General features: G+C 39.8%; 1 protein-coding gene across 6 annotated transcripts in view; it reads left to right on the top strand.

The window, feature by feature from the left end:
* EPS15L1 (epidermal growth factor receptor pathway substrate 15 like 1) overlaps positions 1-21,762 on the top strand; it is a 60,446-nt gene that overhangs the window by 14,658 nt on the left and 24,026 nt on the right. For 4 of the 6 annotated variants that reach the window (XM_090026734.1, XM_090026738.1, XM_090026737.1 and 1 more), the window contains 13 exons: positions 412-569; positions 1,138-1,294; positions 3,964-4,049; positions 5,774-5,846; positions 6,434-6,595; positions 7,313-7,510; positions 7,887-8,051; positions 11,124-11,250; positions 11,371-11,439; positions 12,651-12,787; positions 13,576-13,636; positions 15,290-15,372; positions 18,212-18,344. In XM_090026734.1, the coding sequence (XP_089882860.1) occupies positions 412-569; positions 1,138-1,294; positions 3,964-4,049; positions 5,774-5,846; positions 6,434-6,595; positions 7,313-7,510; positions 7,887-8,051; positions 11,124-11,250; positions 11,371-11,439; positions 12,651-12,787; positions 13,576-13,636; positions 15,290-15,372; positions 18,212-18,344 (1,609 nt within the window). Of the gene's footprint in view, positions 1-411; positions 570-1,137; positions 1,295-3,963; positions 4,050-5,773; positions 5,847-6,433; positions 6,596-7,312; positions 7,511-7,886; positions 8,052-11,123; positions 11,251-11,370; positions 11,440-12,650; positions 12,788-13,575; positions 13,637-15,289; positions 15,373-16,205; positions 16,356-18,211; positions 18,345-21,762 lie in introns of those variants that run through there. The other 2 variants (XM_090026735.1, XM_090026740.1) reach the window with 2 other exon arrangements.

Raw genomic sequence — 21,762 nt, 5'->3', positions numbered from 1 at the left:
TATTTGTCACAACACTCTGTTCAACATTAGCAGTTTGGGCTTGTGCTAGAAAAATACTAATTCTGCTTCAGCCCTAGCACCACAGGAGGAATGAATCTGCACCTGAGACTCAAATATGAATCTCTACCTTTGCAATGTGGAGCCCTGATACTGACAGTTCCTCTCAGCCTCCCTATTCCATTTATACATAAGAAGCATGGCTTCTGACAGAATCAGTTTATTCCTAAGGTTGTCATATATGTTATAAATCCTAAAACATTAATGAAGGGAAGAGAAATGTCTATATGCTGGTGGCAAACTTAATTGTACAAGACGCTGAGCACCTCCAGCTGCAGTGGGGTTGTATCTGGCATGATTGAGCCCAGGTGTACATTTGATTTTTGGCTAAATTAATAACATTTATTTTTACAGCCATCTTTGAATTGGGTGGTACCAATGTCTGACAAAATGCGATATGATGAAATCTTCTTAAAAACTGATATGGACATGGATGGTTATGTGAGTGGTCAAGAAGTGAAGGACATTTTTATGCACTCAGGACTTTCTCAGAATCTCTTGGCACACATATGGTAAGAATTCATCCTGAGTTCTGTCGTCTTTGCCATAGCCAGAATCTGAAACTAACAGTTCCCTTGCTGTCATTTACATCTATTATCTTTTGTATTTTTAGTATTTTTGACTGAAGGACAGAGAATATTTTTCCCCTTTTTTTCCCCCCTACACAGATCAAGACCTTGCAAATTAGACAGCATTAGTGTCCTGTGCCACTTTGAAAATACATGTCCCTCCTTATTTTGTCATTGTAATGATAGGCATATCTTGCAGTGGGTGCTTCTACTTTATACACCATTTCATTAAGGGTGAGAGGGTGGTGATGCTGACTTTAGGATTCCTGTCAATCAGCTGGCTAAAGGTGTGCATGTGTGTGGAGGGGGGAATCCAGATATCGTTAGCTAAGTGTTTTAAGAAAAGTTGTCCTATTTTTATAGAATTGTCCCAGTAGGGTAATGGATGCTAAGGCCAAAACAAACAAAAAGAAATCAGCCTATTTGTTTCTCAGATTCCATTGTAACAGCAGTAGATGTTCAATTTATAAGACATTTTGACTTAATAATAAGACTAAACAATTCCTAACAGGGCCTTGGCAGATACAAGACAGATGGGAAAGCTAAGCAAAGATCAGTTTGCCTTAGCCATGTATCTCATTCAACAGAAGGTCAGTAAAGGGATTGATCCTCCACAAGTGTTGTCCCCAGATATGATCCCTCCTACAGAGAGGAGTACTCCCATACAAGTAAGTAATTGTTTATTAATAGGCATATTGTTCTATTTTTATCTTTGTGTTCTGAAAGTAACTAGTTTGGAGAGTCTGTTAATGTTCTAATTTATGTCTTGTGACACATCACAGTGTAAAATTTCCATTTAGAAGAATTGTTGCCTATCTTCTGCTGTTTAACCAAAATTCTGGAATATATATATATATATATATATATATATATATATATATATAAAAATTACATTAATTGGTTAGGAATTGAGAAATTCCTGTTGCATTATGTTTCTGTTGACTCAGTTGTTTCAGAAATTAAACCAGTTTCAGAGACTGTATCTTTTGCTAGGAAACATTCCTGTTGGGCTGGAAGAGGATGAGAATCTTGAACCATGTTAAGTGGTGATGATATGCTGCCCATTCTAATTCTGTTTTAGAGAAATCCCTTTCAGCATTAGGAATTGATGGGTTAGGTCAGACCACTCTTTCTTTTGTCTTACTTTTTTCTGGGGGGGGAGGCTAGGCAAATCCAGATGGCTAATGAAAATCTTGTCTGTTTCAGCCATATTTCCAAAGCTGAACTGTTCATTCACTGTTTTATCACAGCCTTTCTGATTATCCTTTCAACATTAAGTGCTTTTTGAAAATGTTATTGCTATTGGAGCCCCTTTCTCAAAAGTGACTTTAGGCACTTAGTTGCTTGTTGTTTTTGAAAATAGAATTTAGGCCTTCAATGGTTTTAGCCAAAGTCTGACATGTGCAATGGATCTCTCTTCTATAGATGGCCAATCCTACAGATAATAAGTGAAATGGAGAGGTTGACTCTAGAAGCAATATGGAGTAGAGAGACCTGTGCCAAGACAACAGGGAAACTTTAACCTTGCTTCATTCAGGGTTATTTAGTTAACTGATATTGCTACAGAAATGTGTAGCTACAGCGGTTGGATCGTAACAGCTAATGCACACTACAAAGCAACGGCTCCCTTTTCCCTTTTAAAGTTGTTAAAAAGTATGTTTGTTCATCCCTAAAATTAATCTAATAAAAAGAACTCAGTATGTTGTGCAGTATGCAGTATATTGTGTTAAAAAAGTATTCAAATATCACAGGTCTTCAGAATATCAAACCAATAATGAAAACTAAAGGTACCTATAGACATTTAGGGGCCACAGTCTAACTCATGGCAATTTATGCAAAGCGCCGTGAATTAGAGGGCTTCTACCCCCCTACCCAACAGATGTTCACGTATTGGGTCGGGGGGCTCAAGCTTATCTGCATGGACCCTGGCCAGCAGGAGAGCTCTGAGGTGGTTGCTCCCCAGCCCCTACCCTCTGTCACCAGCGGAGAGAGAGGGAGAGAAAGGGAGCAGCTGGCAGCTGGGCAGTGCCTGCCTGGAGCTGGAGGGAGGCTTGGGGTGGAACGGAGTCCCCTTGCCTTGTGGGGCCGACTCCCCACAGCTACTCTGGCTGGGGTACTGGGGAGAGCCCAGATGAGTCCATGAGGTGGGGAGGCTCTGTTCCACCATGGCCCTCTTTCCCCCTGCCCGCTTTGCTTTGCAAAGCTGAGCCAGCAGCTTCTGCTGCCGCTGTCAAGAGGCCCGGGGAAGGGAGCCTCCCTCCCTCGCAGGCCCCCCAGATACCCCAGCTAGGGCACTGGGCGGAACTGGGCCAGGGCCACAGGTGAGGGATCCCTTTCACCATCCCTGTCCCCCTCCCTCCCCTGCTGACAGCCTTGGGGGCACAAGAACACCAGTGCAGCCCTGCAGAGGCGCTAAAAATGAACCCTTGAGGGAACACAAGTTCCCTAAGGTGCTCTGTTCTATAGCACCTTCAGCTAATAGCTGATTTGATGAGGATTCATTTTTCACGTGATTTGCCATTTAAAAAGCACTCTGCAGGCATACATGTGTATTATGTCATGCCTGTAGCATGCTTTCAGGGGCCCGATCACACAAAAAAATGCAACTTGTGTAAATGCCCTAAGAAGAATCAGTTTGTCATTCCCTCATAAACACTATTACTTTTTAGAGGGCTAGAAATATTTCACTCATGAACTTTAGTCATACATCCCAAGTCTCCTCAGTGACTTCATTAAAAGTTTGCATGCCACAGAGGTAAGGAGAGAGCCTTCAGTCTGGCCCCTTCACTTCCATAATACTTCTTCCAGTTATGAATGCTTCTCACCATAGGATATGCAAAATTTACTGTTTACAGCAGAACCCTAGGAAGAGCACTTTGTGTCCAAAAGGTAGTCTTTCTATTCCAGTTTGTTCAATACAAGATATTAATGAAAAAAACTCTCTTGCTGTAGGAGATTCCTAAATGCTGCTTTAAAGGAAATAGGCATGTTGAAATCTGCATGTCTTATACTTAGAGCAGGGTATTGACTTGAAATACTTGAGATGAAAGAATAGGCCCAATTAAGTCATTTTAATCCTGCCACAGCCATTGATTTATACTCTGAACATGTGGAGGTCCCTTATCTTCTCTGTGCCTCAGTTAACCATCTATTAAATATGGATTGATAATATGCTCCTACCTCAAGGAGGGCAAGGTCAGTACTATGCAGAGTGCTTTGATGTCCTGTTATGGAAGGTACAAAGTGAGGTGTGGTTGTAACTCTGTCTCAAGTTTTTGTAAATAATGCATGCTGATGGTTAATTTGCTTTGTAAGGGAATATTTTGGTTTTTTTCAGGATAGCTCAAGTTCTCTTGGGTCAGGAGAATTTACAGGAGTAAAAGAACTTGATGATATTAGTCAAGAGATAGCACAGCTACAAAGGTAAACTTAGTGAACCTTTAAAATATTCTGACCATTATTCTGAATCCCAGTAATGGAAAATCTTTCTTCCTAAGGAAAGCTCTGTACAAAATTGCGTGTTGTGTAACATGGTTCTTGTTTCAAATCTTTATATATAGTTTTTTGAAATATCTTAAAGAAAAGAATCCTACATGAAATAATTAATTAAAATGTTGCATCTGTTGCTGCCATATCATAGGAAATTAGGTATCTTGCAGACTTGTTGTTAGTTACAATCGTCCTCTCTTCCCTCATCTGTTGTTAGTATATATTGGTCTTGTCACTGTTGTCATTTACGTACTGGTTGTGATGAAAGAGGCCATTTTGTGCCTGGCTACAAGTAAGATCAAACTCTGTTGTCACTCTGATTGACTTTTGGTTTTAATGGACATTCACTTCATACTGTTGAACATGTCTTTTATTTATGATTACCAAATAAGGAGCTGTGCATTCGTTATTGAGTATGGCACAGTGGGTTTTTTACTACTTCTCTCCCTTTCCCTCCATTGCGCTTGGAGTGGGTAGTTCATTTGGCAACGCATTTATGTGGTGTCATTTTATTTTTGGTTATATTCATAGATTCATAGATGCTAGGGTCGGAAGGGACCTCAATAGATCATCGAGTCCGACCCCCTGCATAAGCAGGAAAGAGTGCTGGGCCTACATTACCCCAGCTAGATACACATCTAGCCTTTGCTTGAAGACCCCCAGGGTAGGGGAGAGCACCACCTCCCTTGGGAGCCCGTTCCAGACCTTGGCCACTCGAACTGTGAAGAAGTTCCTCCTAATATTCAATCTAAATCTGCTCTCTTCTAGCTTGTGGCCATTATTTCTTGTAACCCCCGGGGGGGCCTTGGTGAATAAATACTCACCAATTCCCTTCTGTGCCCCCCTGATGAACTTATAGGCAGCCACCAGGTCGCCTCTCAACCTTCTCTTGCGGAGGCTGAAAAGGTCCAGTTTCTCTAGTCTCTCCTCGTAGGGCTTGGCCTGCAGGCCCTTAACTATACGAACCATACGAACCATATTGTTTTGTTTTCTATTTTACAAGAAACTATTGGAAATGGGACCCTAGCACCTTTTATGTAGTTGAGTCCAGCTGTCTGTTCTGTTTTTTTTATAGCCTAAGTCTGTGATTTTCAACCAGGGTGCCATGAGATCCTTTCAAGGATCCCGTGCAATGTTAGCATCGTTAGGTGTGCAAACATGATTCACAAGGTAACCACAGAGATTTCAAATAGGATTTCATAGTGTTAAAAACATTCTGACCTCCTTGGGGTCTTTCCAAGGTCTTTACAACGGAAGAATTGTTCTATTATTTTTCTGTAGTCAAAAAACAAGTGAAAACTAAAAGCTGGCATTTTCTGAGGGGGCCTTGAGTGTAAAAAGGTTGAAAACCAGTGGCCTGATTGGTGTCTTCTGAAATCTGACTGATGTAACTAAAGTACATTTTGCATGATCTACAACTTTGCTGCTCACTTACATGAAGCAATGAATTTCTAAGCTTTAAAACAGTTTAGTACATGGCACAGGTGTATTAATTTGTTTTGCGTACAGCTGATTGTTACTTGACCATTAGTGATATATTGTCTTTTGAATGTAACTATTCCTAGGCAAGTGGTTCTCAACTTTTTTAGACTTAAGGCCCCCCTCTGAAAATGCCAGCTCGTAGCTTTCAATCACAAGACTGTTTGTTCTTCCCACAGAGAAAAATATTCACTAGAGCAGGATATTAGAGAAAAGGAGGAATCAATTAGACAGAAAACCTGTGAAGTTCAGGTAAAAACTTTGGATTTTCATTACAGACCTTTCTTTCAATGATACTTCAAAGTCTTCCTCCTCACCATCCCTCTCCATCCCACTCTTCTTATGTATTTCTTTGGGCATATTTTTTCTCCCAGTGGGGAAATTTATGTAATCTCATTTAATGTGTAGCAATGATTTTATTTTTCTGTTTGCTATAGAGATTTATTTTTTTTATGCGGCCTAATGTAAAACACAGATAGTATAGGCACAGCTGAAATCGTATCTTTATTAATGCTTTGCTAATACCTTTATTTTAAAAGTATCCTAATATTCTAAAACACATGTTCTGAAAATTAATGTTTAAAATATTTGACGTGCAGGCTTTCTTGTCACTCTGTCCTCCTCCTGCATGGGCATTGATTTGTTATAAAGGATTACAGTAGTACTGAAATGCTGGCATATTATTTCCCTGCCCGCCTTTCTTTAGGAAAAACACTGATATCTTTGGGTGGTGGGAAAGTTTGGATTTAACAACCCATAGCAGTCTTCCTGTAAATTTAATCATTTGTATCAGAGCCTCAGTTAATTGTAACCTGTCCAAATTGTGGAATATTTCTCAGGAACTGCAAAATGATTTAGATAGAGAAACAAGTAATTTGCAAGAGTTAGAAGCTCAGAAACAAGATGCTCAAGACCGCCTGGATGAAATGGACCAGCAGAAAGCCAAACTGAAAGATATGCTAAATGATGTGAAGCAGAAGTGCCAAGAAGAAACGCAAATGGTGAGTGTACATTCATTTTGGAGGAGGTCCAGTATATTGTCTCTATGGCAGAAAACTACTGGAGAGTCTATAAGAACTTCTTACATTGCTTACTCATTTTGAGCTTAATGGCCTGTACTGCACAAATATAAAAACGTTTAAAGCAAGCGGTCTGTTAACCTGAATAGCTTTCCTGACAGCCTTATATATTTATTCAATATAATATATGAATATGGGTTGGCACAGGTAGCAGCTGTGTGGTACATAAGCCCTGGCACTCTGTAAAGGGAGTTGCAGAAGAGGTTAGATTAGAACCTCTGCCGTCATGGAGCAGAGTGGGGGCAGTTGTTGGGTGTCATTGCCAAGAGCCAGGTTAACCCTTCCCTGGCCTGGCAGTCACCATCAAATTCAAGGCTTTGGATCCTTGCTCTCCATATGAAATAGCAGCGATTGAGGGGCCAGGGTGGGCCTAACCTGACTTTTGGTGGTGACCCCTTTCTCACAGCATCATCCTGCCCTGCTCTGCTCCATGTGGCCAGAGACTGAACACTCCCACTTCCATTCTGGCACCTTAACAAACTCTTATGAGATATGGCTGCACCCTGAATCAGGACAGCATCCTGGTTAAGAATCTCTGGTTTAATGTAGTGGAATCTGAATTAATCATAAATGTTACATAACAGTGCCATATTTGTTTTTGTGTCTATGCTAAAGTCAGTGCTGTATTGTAACTTTCAGATTTCATCACTGAAAATGCAGATTCAGTCTCAGGAGTCAGATTTAAAATCACAGGAAGATGATCTAAATAGAGCAAAAACAGAGCTGAATCGCCTCCAGCAAGAAGAAACACAGCTAGAGCAGAGCATCCAGGCAGGAAAAGTTCAACTTGAAACAATAATTAAATCTTTGAAGTCAACACAAGAAGAAATCAATCAGGTAGTTTCCATAGTCTTTTGTGCATGTCTTTTTAAAAAATAATAGCTGAGAAAAAAACAAATTGCACCTGTGAAGTGCACACAACAAGAGGAATAAGCTGATATATAATTATACGGATCTTGGACTGTTGCCTGCTAGTTAGATTCCCAGTTCATGTAAAATTTGAGTCTGGAAAATAACTAGGAATTTGCAGTAGCTACACTGTCCTCATGCAAAGTGACTCCTACTTCTCTGGAGCCATGAAGAAACCAAATTGTATAGTTACTGCACTGTTTAGATTGTGAGCATGAAAACACTATTAGAAGAATGGCTAGTAGCATGTTTAACAGCTGTATGTCTAATCCTGTATGATGCTGAATTATTTTTCATCATTTAGGCAAGAAGTAAGCTTTCTCAACTTCAAGAGAGTCACCAAGAAGTCAATAAAAGTATTGAACAATATAACGAGGCTCTGAATGGGATTCATGGTGGAAGCATAACAAATTTAGCAGACATAAATGAAGGAATGGCACAGAAAGAGAGAGGCAGTTTTGGAGCAATGGTAAAGATTGAATAAAAATGCTTGAATTTAAGCTTCACAGTCAATAGACTTGTGACCTAAACTGAGAACGTAAAAAGATGTTATTTGTCTTTGTGATCTTAATAGCCCCTTTGATCTTAGAAAGATGTCAGCCTCTAGTGCTATGCTTTGAAGACTAAATCTCTCTCCTAATAAAGGGGTTCCTGCCCAGAGTTAACACTTCTCCTTCTTAAGCGTTTTCAATGGTTTCTTTTTTGCCAAAAACAGCCTGAACAAGACAGAGGGGGAGAGTTTTTTTCTGAATGATTATTAAGCTAGTATGTGAAATAACTCGCTGTACATAATGCATTAAATGCTAAACCTGCAATGTCATATTTACAGAGAGGTTTGCAAGCTGGGTTTGACTTGACACAGAGACCTCAGCTAAACATGAGTGTAACATTTTATTTCTTGTGAACATCAATTCTTGGGATTTGCCAGTAGAATTATAAAGGGAAAAGTCATAGTTCTACATACGCTCTCTTTCCCCCTCCTCCCTACCCTTTGTCAGCATAGTTTGTACCAGTTCTTCAAATAAAACAAGCTGAGCCAACAGAAGGACTGTCTTGCTGAGATTTGCTGTATCTACACTAGATCTATGCTGAGTTTTTACACTCCTGACTGGGAGAGAGACTGTGGGGGAAACAAAAAATTAAACCAGGCCTTATTTTATGGCGTGTCAGATTTCTAGTATAAGCAAAATAGACAGTTTGACTGTTTTGTTTCAGATCCCAGTACAGCTGTTCTCAGAGTCGTTCAGGACCTAGGAATATAACTTCCTCAACAGTTGTTCCTGTTCCTCTTTTACTAATGGGTTTCTTTTCCTTGCCTCACTTTTTTTTCTTTTTCTTTTTTCTCTCTCTCCTTTTTCTGAAGTAGCTATACTAATTTCTGCTTTCCAGTAAGGCATGAGTTGTACATTTACATGCTTCAGCTAAATAAATACGTAAATATAGACAAAAAAGCTTATCCAACAAAGATAATACATGGATTCTGTCCTTGGCTACCCTTCAGATATTTCTAACATGATCTTCCTCTCATTTGTTATTTTATTTCAGATGTATATTCTATTCCATATATTCCTTAAGAATCTTAGGAACTTGTCATGTTGATTTACTTTGGGTATCTGGTATTTATTGGGTGTTTACTAAATTATATAAATTGTACTTACACAAGAGGTAAGGATTTCTTACAGTGATATATTTTATTGCATGAACTGTGTAGTTGTGATAAAGTTGGACAGGCTTTTGAATGCAAGGCATTCTTCCTCAGGTCTCTGATTACAGGGAGCCAGGCAGCCAATAAAAGTACCACCCTAAGAAATCCTTGGCTCTCTCAATTTCTGGACCTCACAACTACAATATCACTCTAACACTACCATAAGCTATACTTACTCATTTATAATGTTGCATATTTATTTCTCCAGCTGTTAATCACTGTCACAGTCATATTTTGTTCAGGTCTCCTTGCCAGTTAAACTCTTATTGCAAACTTTTCTGTCAAGAAGACACTACAGGTTTATCATTTAATACACTATGTACAGTAAGTTGTTATTTCATACACTAGTTTAGTAATCATCCAGAAAGAATTCCATTCTTTTGCCTTGTTCGGTTTGCTTTCTGCAAAAGGAAGTTTTGAAAATGTTTAAGAAGGAAAAACTAACTTGGGACAGAAACTCTCTTATTAGGATATGAATTTGGGCTTAAAAGGTCATTCGCAGCAGTCATTTTTGCTTGAACAGATATTGGTAAGGTACATTTCAAACTGAAGTCTCTGGAATGGTGCTTTTGTATTACTAAGCTGAGAACTACTTGAGGAAAACTCTAATTCATGTTTGTAGAAAAATGTTTAAAGTACTTATGCCTCTTTCCTGTTTCTTAATCCACTCTTCTTCCTCTTATGTGTTTTCTTTTGCTGTTGAGAAGATTTAATTTTCACTTCTTCATTTATGACTACTGTGAAAGGGAGATCCCTCAGTGTATTAGGCTGCTTACAGACTCAGGAGAAAAAAACCCTGGCACTTTAAGCTCACTGTGGCCCCTCACCAAGCACAGTGTATGCCCAGAAGAGGCATCGCATTAGTTTGACCTGGCTAGCCCAACATCTGTATAGATCCCACACTTCAGCAGGACTTTTTGGCGCTTTTATCTAATAGTTGATTGAATCGGCTTTAGATAAAAGCCCCGTTGAAGTTCACAGTCTATACAGATGCTGGAGAGCTGCGTCAAACTAAAGCGCTTCCTCTTCCAGTAAAGTGCTGGGTTTTTGTTTTCCTGTCAGCAGCCTTAGGCTGTAAGAACATGGTGACACTGGTTGTTAGCACTAAATATTTATCAGGTGGGGTGAAAGGCCTCAATCAGGAGTGGAGTTCTTTTGTCCTAAGTGACAGAGTCTTATCTATGCAAATACAGCAAGCAGTACAGTGTGCAGTTGTGGAGATGATAGTTTTGTTTTTATAATTTGTCGGTGCTGTAGATTGAACTGTGCTAGCAGCAATCATACCTACTTAAAAAAAATTAAGCTATCCATGACATTTGGTGACCATGTTAAGAGAGAGAGTTTCCAGCATGGTTTGGGTAGTGCATCCGTTAGAACGAAATCCCTGTTCATGCTTGTCAGGTGAACTGTCCTAACCCAGTTCTTAAAAGATTTATCATTATGGTTCTTCCCACACTTATGAACTAGGTGGGGATCAGTATTTAGGGATCTGTGGAAAGATCTTGGAAAAGTTCTTCTACCTAAAGGTGCAAAAACCCCAGAGGATGACACTTTGGAAAGATTTGTGGAGACTTTTGAGAAATTAATTTAACAAAATCATTAACAGCTTAACACAAGTTGTGTTCTATATGTAGACTTTGATTTTATTTTTCTTTGTAGCTTCAAGCAGTATATTTCTAATACTTGCTTCAGGTTACTGATAACTTGTGATTTCCTGAAGATCATTCTGAATTTTGAATATCGTTGAACAGGATAAAGATGATGTGGGAATTCTACTTATTGGATCGTTTAGCCTTTTAATTTTGGTAAATCATAATATTTCTCTTTTAATTCTAGGATGATCCATTCAAAAATAAAGCCTTGTTGTTCAGTAATAACACGCAAGAATTGCGTACAGATCCATTCCAGTCAGAAGATCCTTTCAGATCTGATCCATTTAAAGGAGCTGACCCTTTCAAAGACAGTAAGTGCCTTGATGGCTAGCACAAAAACTAGAACAGTCAGACAACTTTTTTTCATTTTTACAACTTTGCTAATCTTCTCAACTAACTGACAAAATACAATATATTTCTTCTTTATCTAGGTGATCCATTTCATAATGATCCTTTTGCAGAACAACCACCACCTGCTTCAGCCGGTAAAAGTTTTTCAGGTGATGAAATTGATAGGATAGAATCTGTAACTAAATATGAAGGTGTAAAGGCAGCAGCTGGCTTTCTGTGGCTTCTGCTTTTACGTTTAAATTGGGAGGCCTGTAGAATTGTCTGTGGATGTTTTGTGCAGGGAAAGAGGGGTCAAGTTGTTAAATAATGTATATGTAATTTCATAGATTTCATAGACATGAGGGCTGGAAGGGACCTCGAGAGATCATCGAGTCCAGCCCCCTGCCCAAAGGGCAGGAAGTCAGCTGGGGTCATAGGATCCCAGCAAGATAAGCATCCAGTTTACTCTTGGAGGCATTCAATGTAGGTGCTTGAACCACCTCCGCTGGCAGACTGTTCCAGACCTTGGGGGCTCGGACAGTAAAGAAATTCTTCCTTATGTCCAGCCTGAAGCGGTCTTGCAGGAGTTTGTGACCGTTCGACCTCGTCATCCCTTGGGGCGCTCTGGTGAACAAACATTCCCCCAGATCCTGGTGGTCACCCCTGATAAACTTATAGGTGGCCATCAGATCACCCCTGAGCCTGCACTTTTCCAGGCTAAAGAGTCCCATGTCTCTCAGCCTGTCATCGTAAGATCTGTTTTCCTGACCTCTGATCATGCGCGTGGCTCTCCTCTGGACTCTCTCAAGCTTCTCCACATCCTTTTTGAATTGTGGAGCCCAAAACTGGACGCAGTACTCCAGCTGCGGCCTCACCAAGGCCGAGTACAAGGGGAACTCGGCCCCTTTTACTAAATGTACATTTAGTACGTTTTACTAAATGTAGTTTTGTAACTAATGTAAACACCACATATAGAAATAATTACACTAAAATCCCTGTTATCCAGCATTTGAGTAACCAGAACACGCTATTAACTGGAATTTCCAGCTGGCTGGCCGGACGCAGGCCAGGGGGGTGGGAAGCTCACACACTGCTGCCGACCACACCATGCTGCTGCTGCTCCATATGTGGCTGCCTTGGGTAAAACTGCTGGCCTTGGGTAACCAGCATTTTAGATAACTGGCACCCCCATTCCCCACTCATGCTGGATAATAGGGATTTGACTAATTGGGATGTGAAGTAAACAATTACTTTTTTAGAGTAGAAATTAATACTTCATGAATAAACTAAAAATAGAACTAAGGTATTGGTCCCTGCAGCAAATTTTCTAGCATTTTTACTTGCCTAATTACATTTTCTTTACTTAATGGTCTTTTGGTAGATCCATTTGGAGAGGATCCATTTAAAGAAAGTGACCCATTTCATAGTTCAGCCCCTGATGATTTTTTTAAGAAACAAGTGAAGAGTGATCCATTTACATATGATCCATTCGCAAAAAATCCCACAACGCTCTCGAAGGTAGGCATTTTTTTAAGTCTGCGTATAATAAACTTTTTGTACTCTGAGGCTAATACGTTGTGTAAAAGACTTAACAAAAAGAAAAGTCCCACGCAGCATTCTCTTATTTCCTATATTAGGTGACATGCACAGCTTCTCTCCTTATATTGAGTGTGTATTTATTTCCCAAGTGATCTCTTCAGTTCCTTTCTACTTACTTATAGGGCAGCATTTTCCAACTTTAGCATCTTAGCATCACACACAGAATAAGTGGTCAGATTTTTAGAGTGCACAAAAGTACCTCCACCTACCATTGACTTAAAGATAAATTGTGTGTACTTGCTGCCACTGAAAATTAAGCTATTTTCATTTAAGAGCATAGGTGAATTGAGTGCCTAACATTGGACACTCGTGTTTGAACATTTGGACCATAGAAGCTTTAGGTTCTCTGGTTTTTTGCATTGGTGAATAGTATCAGCTTTAATTCACTGTGAGGTTCCTTGCTCTAGAATCTTGTATGCTCATTCAAATACTTGGCTTTGTCTGCAACCCATAAGTTTTCTTTTTTTTTCTTCCAAGAACTGTCTGCACTAATAGCATGGTCTTATCCCATAAGACTATTTTTAAATACTTGGTCAATTCATCCTGCTGTAAATCTGTTAAGAATAGCAGATTTACACAAGAGATTTATTTGGCCTAATTTGACAGTTTTTGAACGTAGGGAAATTTTTTATATATGTAGGAAGGTAAAGTACAGAATGCATTACAGTGAAAAACATGCAACTTTTTCTTTTTTTTCTCATATTTAGCCTGATCCTTTTGAAAGCAGCGATCCTTTTACATCTTCAGGTATCTCTTCAAAACGCCCAGGTAAGAGGGATGGGATTCTGCTTGTAAAAGGCAAAAATAACTTTTTATTGCCTTTTGGACACCCGCTTTTGGATCCAAAGAGTTCATTCCCAAGCCGTTGTTGCCAGGTGGCAACAGGGACAGGGCCACCTGCAAGCTTTCCTGACAGCTCTCTGCTGGGCCCACTGAGGAACAGGGAGGGAGACCAGAGCACTGTGAGATAGGAAGTGAGGTCTGAGACCTGCCTACTTGTTAAATTTGTCCCAGCAAGACAGGTTGCTGTCTGAAACAGCAATTTTGTCATGGATCCACCAGTTTTGTAGTGGGTGAGCTATTTTTACAGTGCAACAAACAGTGTGACCATTCACCTCACATTAATCGGTAACATAGAAGTGGGACCACTGTAACGTCTGTCAGAGTCCTATAGCTGCCACCCTGTCCTGCCTTCTGCCAACTTCACATTGACATAGCCAGCCATCTCTATAGAGAGATTTGGGAGACATACAGCTTGTGCAGAGGGCATCTGTGTAGATGGCCCTGTCATTGTAGCCTCAGCAGGTGGGCAAACCACAAATTCCTCTCCACGGTGGCAGGTGAAGTCCATATTTTCTTCAGTACTCCCTTTTGTGGATGGGAAATGGGGATTAAAAATATGTCATTTGACCATGACCGATTCTCACGTGAAACAAATTTTTACGGTCCCTTGGCAGATTTTTTCAAGGTCTGGGAAGAGACTGCTGAAACAAATGATTTCTAACATTAAGAACCGCTGCTCTTGGAAAAGAATCTTTTGGGTAGTTGGAATGTGGTGTGATCAGACTCAAATAATGGGCGTATTCCAAATGAAAAGCATTAAAAAAAAAACCCTGTTCCTTATAAAGGAGATTCTAGGATGGAGTACACTTATTACTTAGTGCTGAATTCTTACCCCAAGGAAGAATCAGTCATCCCTCAAGTTCACTGTGAAATCACAGTATCTATGGTGCTATTATAAAAGCCTATTATGAAATCATTCTGTAGGCATCAGCTTCCAAATTACAAGGCTTTGTTATGAATCTGGTGGCACCATAATGAAAAAAACCAGGATTTCTATGGACTTTGTTAAATAAAATTGTGCTGGGGTTGGCAACCTTTTATGAATGGTAGACCACCACTTGCAACCCAGACCACCACTTGCAACCCAGCCACTGCCAGCTGCCCATCCACTCTATAGCACCCCGACTCTTCCTGCTGTGTGCTGAAGGCTGTTCTCTTGTGCCCAACTACTGCAGTCTCCACTTACCCTTGCCATCAAATGTCACAGATTCCCATAGTCAAAAGTGATGGGGAGCGATGAATTTGATGGTGATGGTAAGTGGAGGCTGCAGTAGCAGGGTGAGAAAGCACTGTGGATTGGTTCAGCAGCCCAGGGCAGAGAAGGTGCCCTCTTCCCCTCACTTCTCTCACAGGCCAAATCCAATCTCTTCATGGACTGGATCTGGGCCACAGAGCATAGGTAGACAAATCTGTTGCTACTACTATCAAGGTCTTCGTGTCGGTGTCCTTAATTCTTATGCCTCGTGTTACGTTTGAGGTGGGGAAAAAAGTTATACTCATGATTTTACTATATATGTATGTATGTATGATTTTAAACAACATTAAAAAAAAGTTAACTTTGTTCCTTACATGTTTCAGATCCTTTTGGAACATTAGACCCATTTGGAAGTGGTGCCTTTAATAGTAATGACGGTTTTGCAGATTTTAGCCAGATGTCAAAGGTAAATGTTCAATGGAAATAAAGTTCCTTTAAAAATGTTGTTGGGTTTTTGGTTTTGTTTTCCCATGTCTTTCTTAAGGAGTGCGATGATGTGAATAATATAGGGGATATCAAATGTCAACATTATTTTTTATTGTAATTATGGGTACAAACCCCTCTATAAGAGACCAATAAGATTATTTCCTTAGACGCAATAGGGTTTCAATAACCTCTATGTGTATCATAGAGGATAAATTTATTAACGAGTTTGTTTTGTTTTTGAAGGGATTTTTACAAATAAGCAAAGAAGTGAAAGAAGTAAAAACCTTTTTTCATGGGATTTTAAACTCGATTGTATTTAGCCAGAACGATCTTTCCTATCTTTTTTGTCTCGCTTTCCTTTATTTTTTCCTCCACTAGGTGGCAGTAGCCTTTACAAATAGGATGTTTGAGTGAAGTTGGTGACTTCTCAGCAAGGCCTGATTGGGACCTTGAGGCTTCCAGTGCACTGCCTGCAAAACTCCCTATTATTGTAGAATTAAACTTAATATGAAAATACATTAAAAGTACTGCGTGTAAATTGATAAAATCAAGATACAGCAATCAATCCTGTCTATTTTGTAATGGTCAGGATGCTCCTCTGCAGGCAACAGTGGAGAACATAGTTCAAAAATACCTTGTTTTCTTTTCTAGAAGCTTTAAAACAAGTAAAGAGATGTGAACCGCTGAGAATAGAAGGGGGACATGCTGTATACTTTAGGAATAGCCACGTTTCCAAATGGTACATACTGGTTCACTGTGGTGTTTGATCATATAATGAAAAGTCCTATATTTTGGCTTTGCTTTGTGGCTTAGAAAACAACAGCATGATGGATTGTATTAAGAGGAATGCCACCTACAAGTCAAGGGAAGTGATTCTTCAAGTGTGAGAGCTCACCAGTGCTAAACACCTGGTGACCAGTTTTGAACATGGCATTTCAAGAAAGACCTTGACAAATTGGAAAGAGCCCAATGGAGAGCAATCACAATTTTGGAGGCTTAGGAAACATGGCTTACAAGAAAAGGTTGGAAGAACTGAGATTATACGGCCTGCGGAAGAGAAAACTGAGGGGGGGATTTAATAGTAGCCTTCAAATACATAAGGGATGGTTATACAGAGGATGGCATACTACCCTTTGTGACTGTGAGGGACAGGACAACAAGTAATGGACTCAAATTGCAACAAGGGAAATTAGGTTGATTATTGAAAAGAACTTTCTTACTATAAGGGTAGTTAAGCACTGGAACAGATTACCTAGAGGAGTTGTAGAGTTTTTAAGAGCGTATTAGATAAACGCTCACCTGAGATGGTTTAGATAAGGATGATGCTGCCTGGAGCCCCTTGTTCCAGGCAACATCCATCATCTTTATCTAAACCATTAGATTTAGATCTCCTGAGGTCCTTTCCAGCCCTGGTTTTTCTGTGCTTCCTTTGCCGTATGTGTACAAAATGGGACCAAATAAAAGTTCCTGTAGGGACCTTTGTGATAACTATTTCTGTCTTGGTTGTGAAAGGTTAAATGATTAATCATTTAACTGTTAAGTGCAGTGATAACCAGTTATCTTACCAGTTACCCTTTGGGTGCAGCCTGAGAATCATAGAAGTAGGGTTGGAAGGGACCTTGTAGATCTTCAAGTCTGACCCCCCGCCTGGGCGGGAGAAAAACTGGACTCAAATGAGTCCAGCCAAGTAGGCATCAAGCCTCTTAAAGACCCCCAGGGTAGGAGCCAGCACCACTTCCCTTGGAAGTTGGTTCCAGCTCCTTGCCGCCCTAACTGTGAAGTAGTTCTTGTGGATGTCTAATCTAAACCTACTCTCCAATAATTTGTGTCCAATTAAGGGGAAGAGGAGCTGTGTGATGCCCCAACAGAAATCAGCAGGGCAGGGAAGAGGGAGGGGGTTAGTACCCATAGTTTAAGAGGAAAACAGAGAGCAGCCTAATGACTCATCAATTAAGCAATTAGATGCTCCTTCACAGGTGCTCCCTCTGGCCTGTGTTGTCTGGCTGGGCTTGCCGCCTTCTTCCCTCCAATCCCCCTCCAAAAGCCAGCCTCCCTCTCCCTCTCCCCCCCACCAGGATGGAATGGCACTCAGTAGCAGCTGTCTTTGAACTGCTGTGTTATCTGTTAATTGTTTACTGGTATAATTAGAGGAGGTTAAACGTATATTTTTTTAACGGTATTTGCATCCATATTTCTATCTTTTCCTGAAGTGTATAAAGTTACCTTCTAAAACACAAAGCTGTCCCTGTTTCACAATGTAAGCCCCTGCAAGCTTTTACAGTTAACTCATACACATATTATTGAGGTTAACAAGGTGGACATAATCACAAATACGAACTGACTATTTTTAGTTTTTCGCAAGATCATGGCCTAAATTATATATTTAGTAATATGAAACAGTGAGGGGAAGATGAAACAGGACACTAAAATAAGATGGACACTAAGCAATACCTGGTGCTTACCATAATAGACCATGGAGAGGTGTGGGTTGTACTTAATGATTATTAAATACATGCAGGTAAATATGAAATATCAGTGTGTAGAAAGCTGTGATGGCTGTGACTCAAACCTTATGTTGTTTCAAAAGATATGTACACAAATAATGTATTTTACTACATGAAACACCTCAATTACTAGATTAGTAATTGCTTTCAAAGTAAATGCTTTTGAAAACAGAAGTTAGACGCCTCTGTCCCTGAGTTGATTTTCCATATTTATCTATCCTGAGTTAGTGTCTGTCTGAATGATCTTTATATATACTAAAAATAATAAGTCGCTTCTGCTATCTGATATATACTTTCTTTTTCTCTCTCTTAAAGCCTACAGCTTCAGACCCTTTCACCTCCTCTTTTGGAGGGATGGGGTTCTCAGATGACCCTTTTAAAAGTAAGCCAGACACTCCTGCTCTACCACCGAAGAAAAATGTTCCTCCACGGCCCAAGCCACCTAGTGGTAAGTACATCTTCTCTTAGCCTGGTGTTTCTCAACCTTGTTAGGCTCATGGTATGTCTCAATAGACTCAAGTATCCAGGTTGTAGCTATATTGGTCTAGAGGAAAAAGCAATCAGGGCTCGTGGACAGAGGTGATACCTTTTATTAGACCAACAAGATTTTTGCAAAAAAACCCATTCTTTAATTGCAAGCTTTCAGGCACATTTTTTAAAATGAAATCTTCATATTTTCCCAAGCAAGAAGCAACTTTGACCACCTGAAACCTGAGATCCTGCTTTTGTTTATGGTAATTTGCATCATCACAGTGTCACAGGATAGCTGAGACTCCTTACCAGCTAAGAACTGCTTCCCAGAGGGTTTTTCCATCTGTTGACTCCTCCGTGAAATCCTATGAAATATGAACTTTCATTTCTACCCAAGAGAACCTTTACAATGTTTTTTTCTGATGCCTGATGAAGGGTGTTTGTGCCTGAAAGCTTGAAATTAAATGGGTTTTTTTGCAAAAATTGTGGTCTAATAAAAAGGTATTGCCTCTGTCCACTTGTCCTGATTGCTCAATAGACTCAAGGCACTCCTCAAAAAATACCAACTCTTACTTTTTACTGCTTGTTTACTATGGAAAAATAAAAGAGCAATTCTTTTGTTGCACAGAACTCAAACCACAAGTCAAAAAAACTATGACTTCCTATTTGACATCTCTGAGTTTATCTTGTAAACCATTCTTGCATAACTAATTGACAACATTGTGTGATACCCCGTGGCACCCTTGAAAGGATCTCCAGGTATCCCAGATTGAGAATCACTCTTTTTGCAGACACTTCCTATAGTTTTTTTTCTGCTTGTCAAGGTAACAGGAAGTCTACAGTTTTCTGTCTTGTAGATCTCTTATCAGCCCATGTTCTAGGAAGGTTAGCAGATGGTTCAGACATGTAATACTTGCAGGGAGGAGGGAGGGATTATGGGGAGAGAGATTACATGTTCAGTAGAAGGCGAGGAGCTTTTGTATAAATTTTAATTAGGGACTACTTCTAAGTACAATGATTAATTTCTACCTCTGGTACATTATATTCTGAAACTGCCAAGTATGAATGAATCTGCTATATAGTTTAATAATTTAAGATTTATTTTAGTTTGGAGTTCAGCTTCAGATCATTTTTCTTCATAATGCCTCATTCTCTTAAACCAGGGGTGGCCAACATGTGGTACAGGTACCACAAGTGCCACAAGCAGTCTGTGTGTATATGGCGTATGGGAAATTGGGAAGGGGACAGGCAACAGAGTGACAAAAAACAAAGAGCAGAAAACAGAGCATCAGATCAGGCAGGAAGCATAGGACAGGGAGGTTGGCCCCCACTAGATTCTGGTGAAACTGTTAATAAACAGAAAGCATTTCATAGCTGTTAGTTTCAAGTCTGTTTTTGTCAGCCTGTGATATATTTTAGTAGATGTTAACAGTGAACTCTGACAGGGAACAGCTATATCACAGAAAAAACATGATCTTGCCACAAATATGCTCACAAATCTATTTGTATCAAAACTCTGGCACTGCGAGGTGTTTTGTTTCGTTTTGTTTTGCTTTGTTTGTGACATACAAATTTAAAGGCCAAATATCCAGAATTTCTATGTATTTTTACCATTTCATAAATTTGTAGACAAAATCTATTATTATAACCTCCCTTTCAGCATGGATCTCACACTTTCCTTGTATTGCATCACGGGGCAGTGCTTGGTTTTGTCTGACACTGCAGTTCTCACACAGACCGCTCATAAAAGTAGTTGTTAATTTGGTTCACCCTACCGGTGAACCATCACTCAAAATTAAAAACACCTGTATGGATGTTTTACCTCAAGAACAGTTTAAGTTAAAATTTCTGTTATAGAAAATTGGGTACCCTGTCCCAGACTGACTCTGTGTTTTGGAAAATTGATTTAACAAAAAAAACCACTTAACACTTTTTAGACATCTTGGGCACTGACAGACGGGGAGAACGTGCTTTACTGAAAGAGGCAGTGTGTTAGTTCGACCCAGCTCTGCAGCATCTATATAGATCTCTTGCTTCAGTGGGGCTTTTCTGTCACTTTTATCTAGCAGCTGATTGAATCGGCTATTAGGTAAAAGTACCAGAAAAACCCTGCTTAAGTGCCTGATCTATACAGACACTGGGCGAGCCGAGTCAAACTAACACGCTATCTCTTGGGGGCATGCACTGGGCTTGATGGTGGGGTGTGCAAAGTTTAAAGTAAAGTGATATGGGGCAGGGGGGGTTGGGGTTACATCTGTAAGCAACCCTTCTTAGTACATCTGTAAACAGCCCTTGCTTATCATTAATTGGTAAGATGTTTTTGAGTACAGCATATTTGAGTACTGATGAATACTGACAAAAACGGTGATTGCATACAGGTCCTCTATGCAACCAGTCTCCTTTCTGTTTGCTTTTGTAGTGTTCATCATTAAAGTATCTGACAGCCTTGATAGAAATAATATATACTGTACATAAGTACAGAGCATAGCTGCAGAGCAGTTAAAATATCTTGCCATAGCTCCAGAGCCATGAATTCAGGGCCTGGATTTATGCCAATGGCTACCTTCAGCTGCCCCAGTGGTTACCTGGTTATACAGGCTGAGAAGAAAAAAAAAAAATGGCTCTATGTGATGCTAGCCATGAGGTGCTCTTGTGTGCCACTGACTACAGAAATTGGCATCCTAACCAGACTACCTCAGCGGGCTGTTAGGCCATGGGTGGACCTTTGACTTGACTTGGGAGAGAAATACAGACCAACAAGACAAGTGGCAAGCATTAAGACAGAAAACACAATACAGGAAGAGGTGATCTCATTGCCATCCTCAATTTTTCATTTTGGTTAGTTTTCATGGGGTACATGCTATTGACCAGAATGTTTGTTTACTCTTTCTTTTTTTTTTTTTAGAAATGCCTGAATAAAATAATCCCAAATTTAAAGGGGCTATGTAAAAGGAATGAGTCAAACAGATAATACTGATGAGGTGTATTTAGTATTTCTTTCATGTGGTTTCTTTCTGTACTTTTCTTGCTTAAACTTGATCAATTCTAGCAAATACATCATAATACATAAGTAACTTCTTATGCATCTGCGTCCCCTTTTATGGGAGAGGAGGTTTTGAGGAGCCAGGTGTGCTCATAAAATAGACAATGGAGGAAATATAGTTGCTCTATGAAAAAGCAAATGAGCCTTGGGTGCTGATGTACAGTTGTACTCCTCCCTTCCTTCCACACTATAGCAATCATCAGTGGTTACTTAAAACTTGAAAAAATTACATAGTAGTATTCTGTGATGCTTGTAGGAGATACAAATGAGCGTTAGTGATGGAAACCTGGTTCAGAAAGCAAATAACAGAAGAGAAACTTCCGTTGTTTCTTACCTTACTCGTTAGTCCATT

The sequence above is a fragment of the Crocodylus siamensis genome, chromosome 14 (assembly GCF_052110815.1).
Source record: "Crocodylus siamensis isolate JL-2025a chromosome 14, ASM5211081v1, whole genome shotgun sequence".
NCBI lineage: Eukaryota > Metazoa > Chordata > Crocodylia > Crocodylidae > Crocodylus > Crocodylus siamensis.
This window is presented reverse-complemented; position numbering and strand designations above follow the sequence as displayed.